At 40.2% G+C, this 16,454-nt stretch overlaps 1 protein-coding gene and 1 long non-coding RNA gene across 3 annotated transcripts in view; one reads left to right on the top strand and one right to left on the bottom strand.

Moving 5' to 3' along the window:
* cbarpb (CACN subunit beta associated regulatory protein b) overlaps window positions 1-16,098 on the top strand; it is a 35,317-nt gene extending 19,219 nt beyond the window's left edge. For both annotated transcript variants that reach the window (XM_049465510.1, XM_007252616.4), the window contains exons 7-10: window positions 1,349-1,501; window positions 2,909-3,125; window positions 8,344-8,533; window positions 9,124-16,098. In XM_049465510.1, the coding sequence (XP_049321467.1) occupies window positions 1,349-1,501; window positions 2,909-3,125; window positions 8,344-8,533; window positions 9,124-10,588 (2,025 nt within the window). In that variant the 3' untranslated portion in view covers window positions 10,589-16,098. The remainder of the gene's footprint in view (window positions 1-1,348; window positions 1,502-2,908; window positions 3,126-8,343; window positions 8,534-9,123) is intronic.
* On the bottom strand, window positions 246-948 carry LOC125782206 (uncharacterized). Its single transcript, XR_007424810.1, has 3 exons — window positions 880-948; window positions 744-845; window positions 246-302 (listed from the first exon to the last, which is right to left on the bottom strand). It is a non-coding gene; the product is annotated as an uncharacterized LOC125782206 (long non-coding RNA).
* Window positions 16,099-16,454: the final 356 nt, after the last annotated feature.

Here is a 16,454-nt window from a genome sequence, read left to right as displayed (position 1 = left end):
TTCTCACTAGTGAACTGTTCATATTATTAACCTGTTCTAATTAGTGGACTGTTCAGAATATTAACCTGTTCTCATTAGTGGACTGTTCAGAATATTACCTGTTTTCATTAGTAAACTGTTCTGATTATTAACCTGTTCTCTTTAGTGAACTGTTCATATTATTAGCCAGTTCTCATTAGTGGACTGTTTAGATTATTAGCCAGTTCTTATTAGTAAACTGTTCAGATTATTAGCCTGTTCTCATAAGTGAACTGTTCAGATTATTAACCTGTTCTCATTAGTTGCCTGTTTAGATTACTAGCCTGTTCTCATTAGTGGACTGTTCAGATTATTAGCCAGTTCTCATTAGTGGACTGTTCAGATTATTAGCCTGTTCTCATTAGTGGACTGTTCAGATTATTAACCAGTTCTCATTAGTGGACTGTTCATATTATTAGCCAGTTCTCATTAGTGGACTGTTCAGATTATTAACCAGTTCTCATTAGTGGACTGTTCATATTATTAGCCAGTTCTCATTAGTGGACTGTTCAGATTATTAACCAGTTCTCATTAGTGGACTGTTCAGATTATTAACCAGTTCTCATTAGTGGACTGTTCAGAATATTACCTGTTTTCATTAGTAAACTGTTCTGATTATTAGCCTGTTCTCATAAGTGAACTGTTCAGATTATTAACCTGTTCTCATTAGTTGCCTGTTTAGATTATTAGCCAGTTCTCATTAGTGAACTGTTCAGATTATTAACCTGTTCTCATTAGTGGACTGTTCAGATTATTAACCTGTTCTCATTAGTGGACTGTTCAGATTATTAACCTGTTCTCATTAGTGGACTGTTCAGATTATTAACCTGTTCTCACTAGTGGACTGTTCAGATTATTAACCTGTTCTCATTAGTGGACTGTTCAGATTATTAACCTGTTCTCATTAGTGGACTGTTCAGATTATTAACCTGTTCTCATTAGTGGACTGTTCAGATTATTAACCTGTTCTCATTAGTGGACTGTTCAGATTATTAACCTGTTCTCATTAGTGGACTGTTCAGATTATTAACCTGTTCTCATTAGTGGACTGTTCAGATTATTAGCCAGTTCTCATTAGTGGACTTTTCTGAATATTGGACCACTGAATATTGTATCCCCCTTTGTTTTTGTAGCCTGGTTTTGTTAGTGTTCTCAGTTTTTTGACTTGTGCTTGGTTTTGGGATTTGTCTCATGTTTGATCCTGGAATATTCATTATCTAACTCATGTTTTCTCTGACCCTTTGCACTAACCTTTACTTTCATGCTTTGCTAAACACGATTTGAGTGTTCTCAGGTCCGCCTTCTGTAAATCTGCCTGGTCTGCCCTCAGCCCCCGATGTGTCCACTGCCGCAGACGGCTCTGGTTAGCCTGAGTCTCAGTCCCAGTTCAGCTCTGCCAGGAGACGCTCTCAACTCCACTGTGGATACCAGCTTCTGTGAAAAACTCCCGACTCCCAGCCCTGAGCCTTCAGGCCCTAGCCTGGTGAGACACACACACACACACACACACACAAACACACATACTGAGTGAACTACAGTTGCAGTTTTGTGTAATAAGTCAAACCACAAATACAGAAACTGGAAGTTAATGTGGGTCACAGGTAAATGGCCTGGAGTCAAACAAGCTGTTAAACCACTGAGGATTTGCTCACTGTTCAGTGTGTGTTCATAACCTTAGAGCTGCATCAGCATTACCTATGTGGGCTTAGTTTCCTTTGCCTCTTTGTGTGTTGTGTCAAAATTTGCCTTCCTGCCAGATTCACAATACTTGCTGCTTTTCCTTGAAACTGTGAAGAGATCAGGAGATTGTGGAGGACAAGTTTCATATGTGTCCCATTTAATGAGAAGTTGTGTCCAAATATATATTTTTTCACAACTAAAACAAAAAAAAAATCATTCATAAAGTTTTAAGAGTTCAGAAATTAATATTTGGTGGAATAACCCTGGTTTTTAATCGCAGTTTTCATTCATCTTGGCATGTTCTCCTCCACCAGTCTTACACACTGCTTTTAGGTAACTTCATGCCACTGCTAGTACAAAAATTCAAGCAGTTCAGCTTGGTTTGTTGGCTTGTGATCCATCTTCTTGTTGGTTCCAGAGCTTTTTAATTTGGTAAATTAAAAAAAACTCAACATTTTTAAGTGGTCCCTTATTTTATTTTCAGATCTGTATATATATAGTGCCAAAATATTAACAATACCACCATTTAGAGCCATCGAGCATGCAAACTATTGTTTGGAATGTAGGAAGGTACATTCCTTTAACCTCATAAGCAGCTTTTAGATTAAATAAGGTGCCAAAATACCATTATTTTATTTTAGCTAAAGAAATTGATTGCCAAAATAAAAGTTTTCTGACAGAAACAAAAAAGCCTATCTACTGAGATTCCCTTAGCAGGTTCTATTCTGTACATAGAGATAAACAATCTTGATTATCGCATTTTAAAAATGTATTGAAAACAATTTTGTCCGCATTTAAACAGGAGATTTCAGCACAACAGCATTTATCCCTATATTTCTATTGTTTAATGGGGGATAATATCCCAAATCAACGTCCTTTAATCAGTTTAAAAAAATCTCAAAAATGTGTTTTTACACTTCAAACACACTTTCTTTGCTTTGGACCAAACTGAACAGTCCAAAGGTCCTAAATCAAACAAGACAAGTGGTAAAATTGTTTCAAGAATTTAGGATAGAAATAGATAGAGATAGAAATGCTTCAAAATGACATGAAATAAAATGCTTTTACATTGACTGACAAGGGAGAATGTGTTTTTCTTTTCCTGTAAAGTTATTTTGGAGAAGAATATGTGAATAAAATAAACGTGTACTGCATATAAATGAACAGAAGTTACCTTTAAGAGTAATTTAATAATGTTTCTTTCCCCAAGATGGAGGTGAGGGGGGTCAGCCCGGTCAGTGGGCGTGAGGGAACGTCCCTCTCCACCACGGCTCTGTCCTCCTCAGGGGGTGCTCCTCAGGGTCCGGTGCTGCAGTTCTTCACCAAACTGCGGCGCCACGCCAGCCTAGAGGGAGCGAGTCCCTACTTCAAAATCAAGAGATGGAAATTCGACAGCAGCCAGAGAGCCTCAAGCCTGGATACCAGAGGTACATATACACACACACACAAACACACATACACACACACTGCCCACATAACTGCCCACATTACAGTGAAAGTACGGTGCTCTGTCCAGCTACTCAGGAGTCCAGCTACTCAGGAGTCCAGACTGTATTTTATTTATTCATGTGTGTGTGTGTGTGTGTGTGTGTGTGTGTGTCTATATGCATAAGTACATATAATTACACATAGATGCCTTCCCCATATGTACAGTATGTGTGGAGAAGTACCGTATTTTTCGCACTATAAGGCTCACCGGGTTACAAGGCGCTCTATCAATAAACATCTATTTTCTGGTCTATTTTCATACATAAGGCGCACCGGATTATAAGGCACATTATGCAACACTAGTAAGGAACAGGGGCTCGCCATGTTGTCCTTTTAATTACGCTAGGTGGCGAGAACTATAAGGCTAAACTAAGCTAAGTAAACAAAAGAAGTAATTTTTTTAAAATGTTTACAGTACGTTTTAAGTCAAACAAGCACTGGATGTTAATCTACACAGATTTCTCTCCTAAAAAAAAAGTTTATTTAGATGAGTAAAACACCTGTTTATTTACAGTAAGCTACAGTACAATATACTCACCTCTAAACAGCAAAGGACCTGGGGCTTAGCATGGTTAGCGGCTAATGCTAATGCTGCTCCAGTAGTGCTAGGCGGGGTTAGCAGCAGGCTACAGGCCAGTAATATTCACCTCTGAATGAAGAAAGAGCTAGTGCTCAGAGCAGTTAATGGTAATGGTGCTTCAGTCTTAAGTCTCGGTGCTGTAGAACTAAACTGAAATTCCTGTATAACTCTGTATTTCAGCGAAATTGCTTTTTTTCTCCTTACAAACTGACTGGTAACATTCATACAAAAGGCGCATCAGATTATTAAGGTGCACTGACGATTTTTGCGCCTTATAGTGTAAAAAAATATGATATAGGTCAATGCAGTATAAATGTCTTGTTACTGAAGATTAGGTCTGCACAATATTGGAAAAAAAAAATTATATGCATTGCAAATAAAAAAATAAAGGAATTTTTATAATATTCCACTAGTCAAAGTAAAAAAACTTGTTAATTGTGGTATTAATAATACAATATAATGAATTATTTAAATACATTTCATATCAAAGGTTTTTAGTAAAATAAATGGTAAATAAATGCAATGTAATAAATTTGTCATTTATCAAGACAGTAATTTATCAAGACAGTTATAGCATGAGTGTATTAGTGTTTGTGTGTGTTAATGGTGTGTTAATTCAAGTGCTTTATTTTGTCGTTCTGCTTCCATGGTGGCTTTACACGCATAGCTGCCACACTTCATTACAGTCAGTGTTATTGTTTATCATTCATGTCTTCCAGGGAAATGAATGACTTCATTATCTACCATAACTGACTGTGTTACATCACCGTCTGTGATGATCGTTTTTCTGCTTTTCACTCGTATTTTCACGCTCACTCAGATCAGCATCTCTGCTCCATATTTATCAGCCTGTCAGTTCCAACTTGGCAACCCAGCTGACACACATTAATATGTGATAAGTAAAAAGGGCTGTAGTGAGGACTTATTCCAAAAATATGACTCTGCAAAATGTGGAGACCTTTCTTTTTTTTAAGTGCATATGGTAACATCACACTATTTACAAGCATCATGTTGTTACTAGGTATTTACAGTACATAGCATCTGCAGGCACTATGTACACTTATTGCTAGTATTTACACTTAGAGTAAAGTGCATATACAGGGGTTGGACAATGAAACTGAAACACCTGTCATTTTAGTGTGGGAGGTTTCATGGTTAAATTGGAGCAGCCTGGTGGCCAATCTTCATTAATTGCACATTAAGGCACAGTAAGAGCAGAGTGTGAAGATTCAATTAGCAGGGTAAGAGCACAGTTTTGCTCAAAATATTGCAATGCACACAACATTATGGGCGACATACCAGACTTCAAAAAAGGACAAATTGTTGGTGCACGTCTTGCTGGCGCATCTTTGACCAAGACAGCAAGTCTTTGTGATGCATCAAGAGCCACGGTATCCAGGGTAATGTCAGCATACCCCCAAGAAGGACGAACCACATCCAACAGGATTAACTGTGGAATATTTGATAGCAGACTAGTAAAACAATCAGGAATACGGTATAAAATCATACAATATATAATCACTAAGATAAATAACTTTTTAAAACATTTTAAAAAAGCTTATGTGAGTTCACCTACTCATTTGGATAAGTGGTAACCACCAGGTTACAGCAGACTGGTATGGAAAACTCACCAAAAGCATCAAATGTTGATTACAACCAGAGTTTCTATTGGTGGACTACAGTCACATGATTTACTAGGCGGGGTTAGTGCAAAAAGCCAGGATGTTGAATATGTTATTTTCACTTTAGTAAAAGTGTAAAATGGAGTAAAACAGGATCTTACACCCATTTATATCTCATATTCATAACACAACTCTGGAGCTGTTTTTATTGATTCAGTGGGGTAAAATGAAACAGAGACTCTGTGTATTGTTATTTATAAATTGATAAAAAACATTTAAACTTACCACACCACCTCTTAAAGGTCTCCCTCTGCTAAAATCCACTTTTTCCTTGTTCATTGTGAAATACTATAGGTCTCTATATAGAGGTTGTATATGTATGCTGCATATGAAACTGTTTCTCAGCTTCCATTGTCTGCAGTAGCTAAGAATAGGAAAACCTCAGAAAAACGAGTCAATCAGAGAGATGATTGGTGTCTACGTCGACCAGTAAGTTCATGGCCTTACTCACCTAGGCTCGGGAACGCCCACAGACAGAGCTGAAGCTGGAGGAGCTTACACCTTCTGTTTACAGCAGCTAGTTAGTATTAGCTATATTGTGTAAGTAACTATAGGTTTAAAAACGGATCTCCGGTTGATCGCTGAAAGAAATGTTATTAATGCCACAGGGAGGGGGGAATCCACGTGGTCGTGGGGAGAGCGTTGTTTGCACTTGGTTAATGTGTGTTTGCACTTTGCTCTTCTTTGACTTTTGAGGTAATAGAAGTTTGTTCAAATGCAGATTACGCTAACAGAATAAAGATTATTAGAGTTACTAATTGATTTACAGACAGATGGAGAGATGGACATATGGATGGAAACAGTGCAGATATCATCCCTTCCTCTCTGCCTGCTGCTTAGTTAATTCTTCAATGTTTAGGTGGGAACAGAAGTGCTGGTTTTGACTGTTGACAGACAGGCATCTGTGATAATGAGGTGCACAGGTGGCTTCCTGGGAAATGGAGACTGTCTTTAGAATCCATAAAACAGCCGTTTTGTTTCTGAGCCTGAGGGAAAGTCACTCATACTGAAACTGTATCTGCCCCGGCTCATCATTACGCTTTTAAACTGAGCGTTTCCTCAGAAAATGGTCACAGACCTTATTACATCTGAACACTTCATTGGAAGCAGAGTGGATAGTGACTGTCAGACTGTGTGCGTTTGTATGTGTGTGTGTCATTCTGTTTGTGCAACACTAGAGAATGTTCTTGGGTGGGTAAGAGGGAGTGGTTCTGTTTGGGTGCCAAGACCTCCACTCCAGCAGATGGTCGGGTGATGGCTTTTTCCTGTCAGAAATCCATGGGCAAGCAAGCAGTCCTTCTCATATTGAGAGAGAGAGAGAGTGAGAGACTCTCACTCCCAGATGAACTGCCTCTAGAGTAGCAGTATAATCTAATGTTTTATTGTTCAATGAAGGAAGTTTGCACAGCTGAAAGTCCAGAGCAGACTTCGCACCAAGGTTTATGTCTTTGCTACATTGTTTTCTGCACATTTGTTCCGGTTAGTTTAGGTTTCACACTGCAGCTTAGTGAGAGGATTAAGGAACTTTACTACACCCTGTTTTTATTATCAGTTATGTGGGCTGCATCCCTATACTGTAAATTAACTGGTTTGTAGAATGTTAGTTATGAGTTCGTCTTGAAGTTGCTTTTGCCAGGTGTTGTGGCGCATTCTAGCTCTATATCTGTAGACTTCGTGTACATGCATGTAAAAAATTATTCTCAGATAATCTACTGTTACAGTAAATTAATTAATTCCCAATAACCTTAATAACCTTTTGTGTACATACTGCTTTGTGACGCACCTGCACGCCAAGGGAAGTCGAATTTCGGCCCAACACAATTCTTTTTTCTATTGGTTTAAAGACTGCCTAAACTTCCTGTAACTGATCCGAAAATCCAAACCATCTAGAAAACTGCTTTCACTCTACAGATGAACCTGGACCATGATTCTGTAGATCCAGAATGAGCCCACTTCTTTTGGTCGGACTGAACTCTGGTCCTTTGGTCTAGACCGTGGTTTGCGCCCTCTTTCACACCTGCTACTTTGGTTCGGACCCAAAGTGAAAAGTCTGAAAGTCCGGGGCCAAACAAGGTCGGTGTGAAATCCCTGTAAAATCCAGATCATGTGTAGAGTGAAAAGTAAAAAGTGCCTCCATCCATGCTCAAACTAAATTTGGATTGACCAAAAGAGGTGGTTTCAGGCCTAGCAGATGGACAATATATCAATATCGCAATATATTGTATAGTTTCAATCAAACTCAATTTGACTTACTAAAGTTACTGTTTCATTACTCCACATGGTGGCCCTAATTAAATTAATAGGGTAAACCTGTGGTGAAGAATATTGGGAGTCAAATTCTTAGAAACCGACACCAATAATTACAAGAGGTAATTCCTGCTATTTGCTAATTTAGGAGTATTTTATCCTTTTCAGTAACACAGATGCAGTGGTATCGTAGAAAATTGTCATGTGATACATAGAGCATCAGAAGAATGTAGAATCACAGTCAAAAATAAAAACACTTTGCTAGATGGTTCAGATTTTTTGGACCAAATACAGAAAGTTGAGGCAGACTATAATTGCTCATTAAACAATAGAAGAAAAAAAATAACCTCTAAGACCTCTCATTGAACTCTTATATTGTAGATGGAGAAACAAACAGACATATGTATAACAGAGGTTCTTCTACAATCCAAAGAGAGGCCAAGACAGGGAAAACCTGCCCCCTGTTACCTGGAAAGTCTTAATAAGCTTAATTACTATGTAACAACTATAGATTTTGTCTTATGTAACAATTGAACTGTAAAAGAATAAATAGCTAAACTCTGTTTCCAAAAACTTCCAAAACCTTTTTTAACTATGGGTCAATCAGGACCTACACCATGTGCTAATAATGTCCACTCCATCCTTTAGGCTCCCCCAAGCGAAGACCATTCCAAAGGCAGCGAGCAGCCAGCGAGAGCATGGATGAGGAGGAGCACGGTGCCCACCACATCGACCTCATCCAGTACATCGCCCGCACCAAGGACATAACCTACTGCCCATCCAGGCCGGCACCTCGTCTCCTTTCCCCCCCTTCCACACCCCCACCGTCCCTCGGCAGGTATCTTTAATTCCCTCTCCCATCTGTCTGCCGCAGCAATCATCCACCTCTCCTGCACCACGCAAACAAGCCATTCCATGCTGGAGTGATGGCGCAGAGTCTTAGCAGGGCAGTGTGACCTTATTAGTGCCTGTGAAGTTCACGGGAGATGGGTCAAAAAGCTCTGGGGCACTTTTGAAGATTGCAGATGCTTTGGAAGTGCCTCCAGAAGTGATTTGCCTCAAGTGCCTCACGCCTCAAGGGAGGTGCATCAGCCTTTGCTTAGACCACGCAAGCGTCATGGGTTGCATTGCTCTTCTTACATTTAAATGTACTTAGTCTCATGGCTGTGCAGTAGTTCTGTCACATTAACCACACTGTGTGGCATAGTACAGTACACCATCTGTGCTTTGGCAGTGACATCTGCTTGAATCTCTTCTTGCCTGCTTGAAAGCTGTCGAGGGAAAAAATTGTATGTATGATATATGGACACTGAAGTGTAAGAGACAGAAAGCCTGAGTCAGATGAGTTCGTGGAAGAGATGCACTCCCGTCAAATCATCTTTGCGAACTGTGTTATCGTTTCTGATGGGCTTTTGTCTTTCTCCGCAGGTTAGAGGTGGAGGTGATGGTGGAGCCCAGCTGCAGCAGAGCGATGGGGCCTGGGGTGATCGGCCTGAGCGCCAAGCCCCAGGATGAGGCTCCGGGAGTGGGCTATCGTCGGGAGAGCACAGACACCCAGGCTCTCTACCGTGACATCTGGACCTTGCGTGCCTCTCTGGAGCAGTATGTCTCTTCTGACCAGAGCAGCAACAACGACAATAACTCGGTGCACAGCGATGCGGACAGTGTGAGTTCACTTAGGCTTAGAATGGAGAAGGACGGGCTGCCCAGATTTCCCTCTGAGGACATTGGGGACGGAATGGAGGGGGACCTAGATTTGCCCAGGGACAAGGGTATGGAGAAACGAGTAAAGCAGGACAGTGTGGAATCAGAGCGAGGAAGCGATGGAGAATCAGGAACACGGAAACTTCTACAGATGGATAGTGGCTATGCATCTATAGAAGCCCCATCCCGAGGGCCAGACGAGATGCGGCTATTCCGGAGTGGCAGCGACAGCCAGGATGGGTCGGCTATGGAGCGCAGACAATTTTTTACCAGTTCAGGTCACAGGGGAACTGTGTGTGAAAGCTTTGAGACAGACATTTTTGATGAAGAATTGGAAGAGGAACCTGCGGGAGCCAGTGGAGGTAGCGAAAGCTTGACAAAACTAGATGAGGATGTTATGGTGTGGTCACCGTACGGTCAGATGTTCACTCAGTCCGATACAACCCAGCCACGTGCCCCAGTTCTGTCCCGTCGAGACTACAGCATAGACGAGAAAACTGACGCGCTCTTCCACGAATTCCTGCGTCACGATCCTCAGTTTGACCAGCAGGAATCTCCTGTACGCTCTAAGCACCGTTCCCGCGTGCACCTGCGCAAGCAGTGGCAGCGCTCTAAGCAGTACAGCGACCCAGGCCAGCGCTTCCACTCCTCCTTCGACCGATGCCGCACTCCTCTTCGCCGCGGAGAGACTGTCAACTATCCACTGGAAAGTAGCTATCAAAGTACGCTCCCCCGAATCGTCAGCGCTCCAGATGAGGAGGGCAGCGAGGGGGCAGCCAGCCTTCCTGAGACGCAGAAAACAGGAAAACAGGACCAGGATGCCTCAGCTTTGAGGGACGATCACACAAGGGTCAGCACTGATTCAAGTGTGAATTTGAAGGACAAGGACAAATTGGAAATATCATCTTCTCTGCCCCCTCCTGTGACTGAAAGCAGCGACGTAGTACCATCAGAAGTCCCAGTAGAGGAGCCTGGGCAGGTGGGTCCACCCCTCGAACCGGGTGAGGACCACTCGCCTCCGCAGCTGTCCGAAACAGGGTACGGCCCCCAAACCATCACAGCCGAGCTGAGCGATAAGCTGGCTGTGAACCTTGAGGAGCGTCTGTACTCGGGTCTGCGCAAAACAAGAGAGCAGCCAGAGTGCGTGCTGACCGCCACGCATGCCTCGCCCGACCACAGCCCAGTGTAGCATGCAGCTCCACTCATCCCCACCGACTCTATGCTTTCATTTACAGGGCTTTAATGGAAATTAACCTTTAAACCCAGAGCATACTGACCCAACATTCTCCAACCAACACCAACACCTGTGTATGTGCCGCTCTTCTTCCATTAAGATTTGTTTATTTGGCTTCGAAAAGTACGAATCCGACTGCCTAGTGTTTATAGGGGAATGTGGGTCAATGTGCCACGACTTTTCTGTGCTGATCTGGGACCAGGTTTAGTTGTCAATCTAAGGCCCAATCCCATTTCACCCCTTGCTCCTAACACTTAGCCCTACCCCTTTTTTTTGCCCATTCACGTCAAGGGGTAGTGTGTCCCGAGTCTTTTTTGTATAGGGAGTTCAGGTAAAGTGTTAAGGCTACACTTCAAATAGAGGGTTATGAGCAATTGTATTACCTTTATTTTATGTAGTCTGAATGTATTATGGTCCTTTTCTTCATACCAAGCATAGAAAATATAGCTATATTGCTAAATTGGTATATCTTACATTTCCCCTTTTACCTTAAATGGTGCAACAGTTACATTCTGTTATCTGAGGCTGCAGTTTGATTTAAGGTGGAATGGGGAAATTCAGAAAGCAAAAAGCTAGCGAATAACTAACTTTAGCTTCCCTTCACTGCAGAATTAGTAGTGGACGATAGGATTTCAACCACTTTTCCTAGTAACTCAATTCCAAGGAAAGATGAAGGATGACACTCAAAAACAAGGGGTTGGGGTACAAATGACAAATGGGATTGGGCATCTTGTCCCAGATCAGAGTTTAAGGGCAATTCCATCCTATTTCATCTCCAAGTTTGAGTAAGAGGAGATTAGGACCCTTACCTCACATCCGACATGACATTTTTGAATGGTATTTCTGTTCATTTATTTGTTTGTTATTGCTTAATTCAGGCTCCATTTAGCTATGTGTCGAGCTCAGAAGCCAATATATTCTCTGCACTAGGTAATCCACTGTGAAATTGGGTGCTACTAGACTTCCGATTGATTCTATGTTCTTCTGCATTGGTTTTGCCATTTTTCTATATAGTATCTCGATTTCACTTCTTCCTATTTTGGACAGAAAACTCCACTCTATGATCTCCTGACCAAAACTAAAGTTTGATCATGTAGTATAGATATAGGTTTTGCATTCATCTAAAAGCTTGCTAATGTGTTTCTTTCTTTTTTATATGTTAATATGTTGTTTTTTGGTAATGCTTGACTATTGTCATTAGCATTGCAACCATGTGTAGTTTAGAGTAGCTATCAGAAATGTTCTTCTAGTTTTATAAAAGTGAGTTTTAGTCTATGGTACAACGAGCACAATGACACAAGTGGAGATCACACATTAACGGGTAGCAATGACTACACTTTACGCACTAATTGGTCAAGCGCTGCACTGAGGTTATTTATTATATAATAAGCTTCCCTTCATCAATGTTCTGAAATTGAATGTGCTACCAGTTTAGCTCCTTAGCTTAGGCTGTGTGTTCAGACTGCAGGTAAGAGTGGACCAAACCTGATTTTCTCACCTAATGCGAGGCCATTTACCCAATCTGCACTGTGTACTTGCCGCTTTGATTTCATCCTTTTGCCAGAGTCATATTAGCTATGGCTGGCAGAATACCGATAATTTGCTTCTAACATTATTGAAACAGAGACACTCCAACTCCAAATATTTATAGGGTGTTTTTTCTCACTATCCCACCCCTAAAACCCTCACTCACTGCTGTTGCTAATTTTTTATGTCTACTTTTGTTCATTTTCCTTTATCCTTATAGCCTTTTTCCTTTCTTCTTGACAAAAGTTGTTAAATTCCGATCTGGCAGTTCAGAGTGAGTTGTATTGCCGCAAATTGGCTATGTATCGGATTTCAGTGCAACATAAATTTGTCCAGAATTGAAAATGTCAGATTGCAGTCCAGTGGACTAACGTGCTGTCACGCATGTGCTTGCCTTCACCCTTCTACTATTGTTAGGGCATTACTAGTGATAAGGGGGGGCTTCTAATGAGTGGGTCGGGTAATTGGCCATTCAAATTGGGGACATAATGGGACACATCTGTGTCAAATACGATGAAAAAGATCATCAGATTTGAGCCATTTTACCTGCAGTGTAAACCAAGCCTTAGACTATTCTTCTCCAGCGGTATATCAAAAACCTATTCTATATCAGTCGGGCTGTAAAACCATATCGTTTCAGACTGATCTTAACGTTCCTAACATACAAAAATGAGGTAAAAACATGTTTGTTGCACTATATTGATCCATGTGTGACCTCTGCTGAGTATGCACCTTCATCACAGCTCCAGAAGCCACAGTGTTCCTCGTTAAGTGTCCTTGTCATTTAAACGTGTTGTTTGTTCCAGAACTGCTGAAATTGGGGAAAACTGCCTTTTTGTTAGTTCAGTGTTGTTCATGGCCATGTCACTATTTATTTATATTATGCTTTTATTATTTACAATGTTAATGTACTGTATGTATGTACAGTATATGTGATTTTTTTATGTTCAGTGTGTAAAGAATGACAGTTGATCTGATCGAGAGTTTCGAGTTGAAGGTTTTTGACCGTTCGGTGCCAAATCTTTACGTGAGATAAGCTAATCAGCGCATTTAACACAATCAGTTTTAGGGAAAAAAGATCATAGAAAAACAACAGTATGTATGTGAGAAAACTTGGCCTGTGTCAGGGTCTGAATGAGGTCCATGCTGTCCGTCTCCAGAGTCACTGGTGTTTTATTAAATTTAGGAGGGAGGCATGCCGCTTCCTGCATGCTGGTCACAGGCTGACCTTTATGTGTTCATTAACGTTTCATTTTTGTGTGAAAACAACAACAAAAAAAAGCTTCCCCAGAGCCCTCTACTGCACGTCCGGCCTCCTCTGGAAGGAAAAAAAAACTGACAAAGGAGTGATTTATTATGAACTCAAGATTATCCAACATACCCACACAACCCCTACGAGTGCAAGTTGATACAAATGCAGCCATTCAGGTCAATAAGAATTATCCAATCAGGGGGATTAAAGATAGGAATTTCTATTCGAGGATTCCTGGGTAGCGCAGATGTGATTAGGAACTGCTGTTGGCAAAAGCTTCCAGTGGATCTGTGTGGTAGATCATGGGCCAGCTTCTCAGAGCAGAACTTTTTTTTTGATTAGCTGATATTGAGATCCCATGGTTTTATTTGATGTAATGCACTAATTATTCTAGAATTTAAACTTTTATGATGTGCCAGTTATAGGCCAATGTTTTAAAATGGTGTGCTGCTCAGGCGCAACATGAAGCACCATTGACTACTTGGGGTCTTTGACATGTGGGGTCTGATATATCAGAATATATCAGAATTGCTGTGCGGTGCTGTAGACATGCTGTGAATGCAGTGAAAAGTCCTATCCCAGAGCTTCTCACTGCTGTTCTACAGCCTGGTTAGACCACTGCTCTGTTAGACCGTGTTCACTCATTCTGAGTGATGATGTATCCTTGACTTCCTGAAAGCCCAGAGTGCTGTTTTGATCATACAGCTAGTGTAGATCAAAACCTGACTGGTCGATTCTTCTGTCACTTGCTAATTACCTTGGTGGCAAGTCAGACGTGAAAGCCCTTGAGTTTTTTTTTTTTATCCTAGCCAACCTAAACTAAAAGGAGAGCTTGTTTATTTCAATCAACTGTCAAAGATAATGTTCGGGATGCAGCTGATATATCCTTCCCAGCTATCAGTTACCTACAGTTCATAAAAAGATAGCATAACTCCTTGGCATTCTAAGGAAAAGCTTTTTAAAGAGGACAAAAATGCATATTAATGTTGTCTTTTACACCAAGCCCAAAACTAATAAACTGTGTTGGACGCATTTCTCATAATCTGCTCATATTCTGCATGGAATGAATGCATTAGTATCAGGCTGACCAACCAGAGATCTGATGTTGTGGTTACAGGCCAAACAAATGAGTATCAAAGTTAGTGGAAGAACAGCTCATCTTGTATGTTTTTAGGCATTACGTTTCTCTAGGTGCTTTCTAGTTTGTTCAACTATAGCTTCAAGCCTCATAATGTGTAGATTTTCCCCTCAGTAATTCAGTGTTAGTGGTAAAACACTTAACATTTAAGTATGCTTCTGTCTACAGCTGCGTTATGTGTCAACCATATCAAAAAACACAGATTAATACTTAAAACTTATAAAGTGGATACAAAAAAAGATTGGTCAATCAGCCATTGCGTTTTCAGTCAATTAATACTTGTATCAGGTACATAAAATGTGTGTTTTTTCTCATAAAATTCACCCTATTCATTGTAGATCAAAATATAAGTGGTTCTTTCTTTAATTTGCTGTAATTACCTTGGTGGCTAGTTGGATGTGAAAGGCCTTGACTAATAACAGAGCTTGTTCCTTTCTGTCCACCTACATCTTATAGAGATGTCTGATTGAATCATAAAAAACGAAGACATATATTAATATATTGGTCTTTCACACCAAGTCCAAAAATGATTTTTCAATTTTTCAGTCGAAGCCAACTCTATTTTCTTAGTGTATTATTACCAGGCTGACCAATCAGAGCTCTGCTATCATGTTTGCCGACCAAACAAACAAGCATGAAGGCATTTTACAGTTGAGTCAGTTAAACACAGATTAACTAAATCTAAAGAAATCCAGAAAAACCTATTAGCTATTGGCCTATTAGCTTTTATATTTTTAGCCAATTAAAATCATCAATATCAGGTATTGGCCACATGTTTTGGTTCGAAAGCATTAAAAACTTCTCCTTTCATGATCCCCCCACGTCTCCTTAAAAAGTCAAGTCTTCACTCCCTAGACAGAACCAGGAAAGCAAGACCGATTTCAGAGTTGTACCGGGAGCGATACACTATAAACGTACAGTATAAAAGCACAACAGCGCCCCCCAGCAGGCTGTAGAGCAGTCTCCGTCAGTTTATTAGGTATAGAATCCAGTGGGGGAAGCTGAGTGGTTCCGTTTCGTGCGCTATCAAGTAGCCTGTCTAAAGCATTGATGCATTACTGTGCGTAGTTCTGCATGACATGAAGCTGTTTTAGTAAAGATGCTGTTTCTCAGATCTATGAATCAGAACCAAATTAGAAACTATTATCGTATGCTTATTCGCATAAAACGAATAGAAACGAGAATAATGTTCGTACTGACAGTTTTTACGTATTTTATGGAGTCTATTTATTTTAGGGGTACGCCTTGCTGACTGAACAGATTTTGCTAAGATTATGTCCATGGCAAAAAAATATATTTCTTTTGCTAGAATATTTCCATGGAGGAAAAAAAAGAGAATATTTATGTACAATTGCTTGAGATTTAAATTGCTCAGTTTACAGAAGAAGGAAAAAAAACGATAGAAATAGAGTTTTCAGAACAATTTACAATTTTTTTGTTTACCTCGATTTGTTTACTCTGGATCTTTTAAGCCTTGAGGGACCAACCAGTGTAAATGTTTATTTTGGGTTCATGTTTTCCAACTAGTCAATAAAGAATGATGCATTATGTCTCTGCCTCATTTCTTAAGTCTACACACGCTGATCCATTTCTACATGCCCTTCATTAGCTGGATTTAACACAGAATGTCTTTGAGGGCATTGTAAAGGCAAGGCAAGTTTATTTTAAGTGCTTTACACGATAGAAAATACAAAGAGAAGTCAAATTACAAATACATGTAACAATAAAAATGGAAATAAAAGAATAGATTAAGAATAAAGCATGGATAAAACATGATTCAATAAGATTAAAACAAAGATACGTCAAATTAAAATCATGTAAAACAATAATTGTAATTTAAGAAAATAGTTTTAGAACAATGTTAAAAGAACATAAAAAGAAAAGTAAATATAATGCCTGGATCA

Source organism: Astyanax mexicanus, chromosome 16 (genome assembly GCF_023375975.1).
Source record: "Astyanax mexicanus isolate ESR-SI-001 chromosome 16, AstMex3_surface, whole genome shotgun sequence".
In the NCBI taxonomy this organism is placed as follows: Eukaryota; Metazoa; Chordata; class Actinopteri; order Characiformes; family Acestrorhamphidae; genus Astyanax; species Astyanax mexicanus.
The sequence above is the reverse complement of the archived record's forward strand: the minus strand, read 5'-3'. Positions and strand labels throughout refer to the sequence as shown.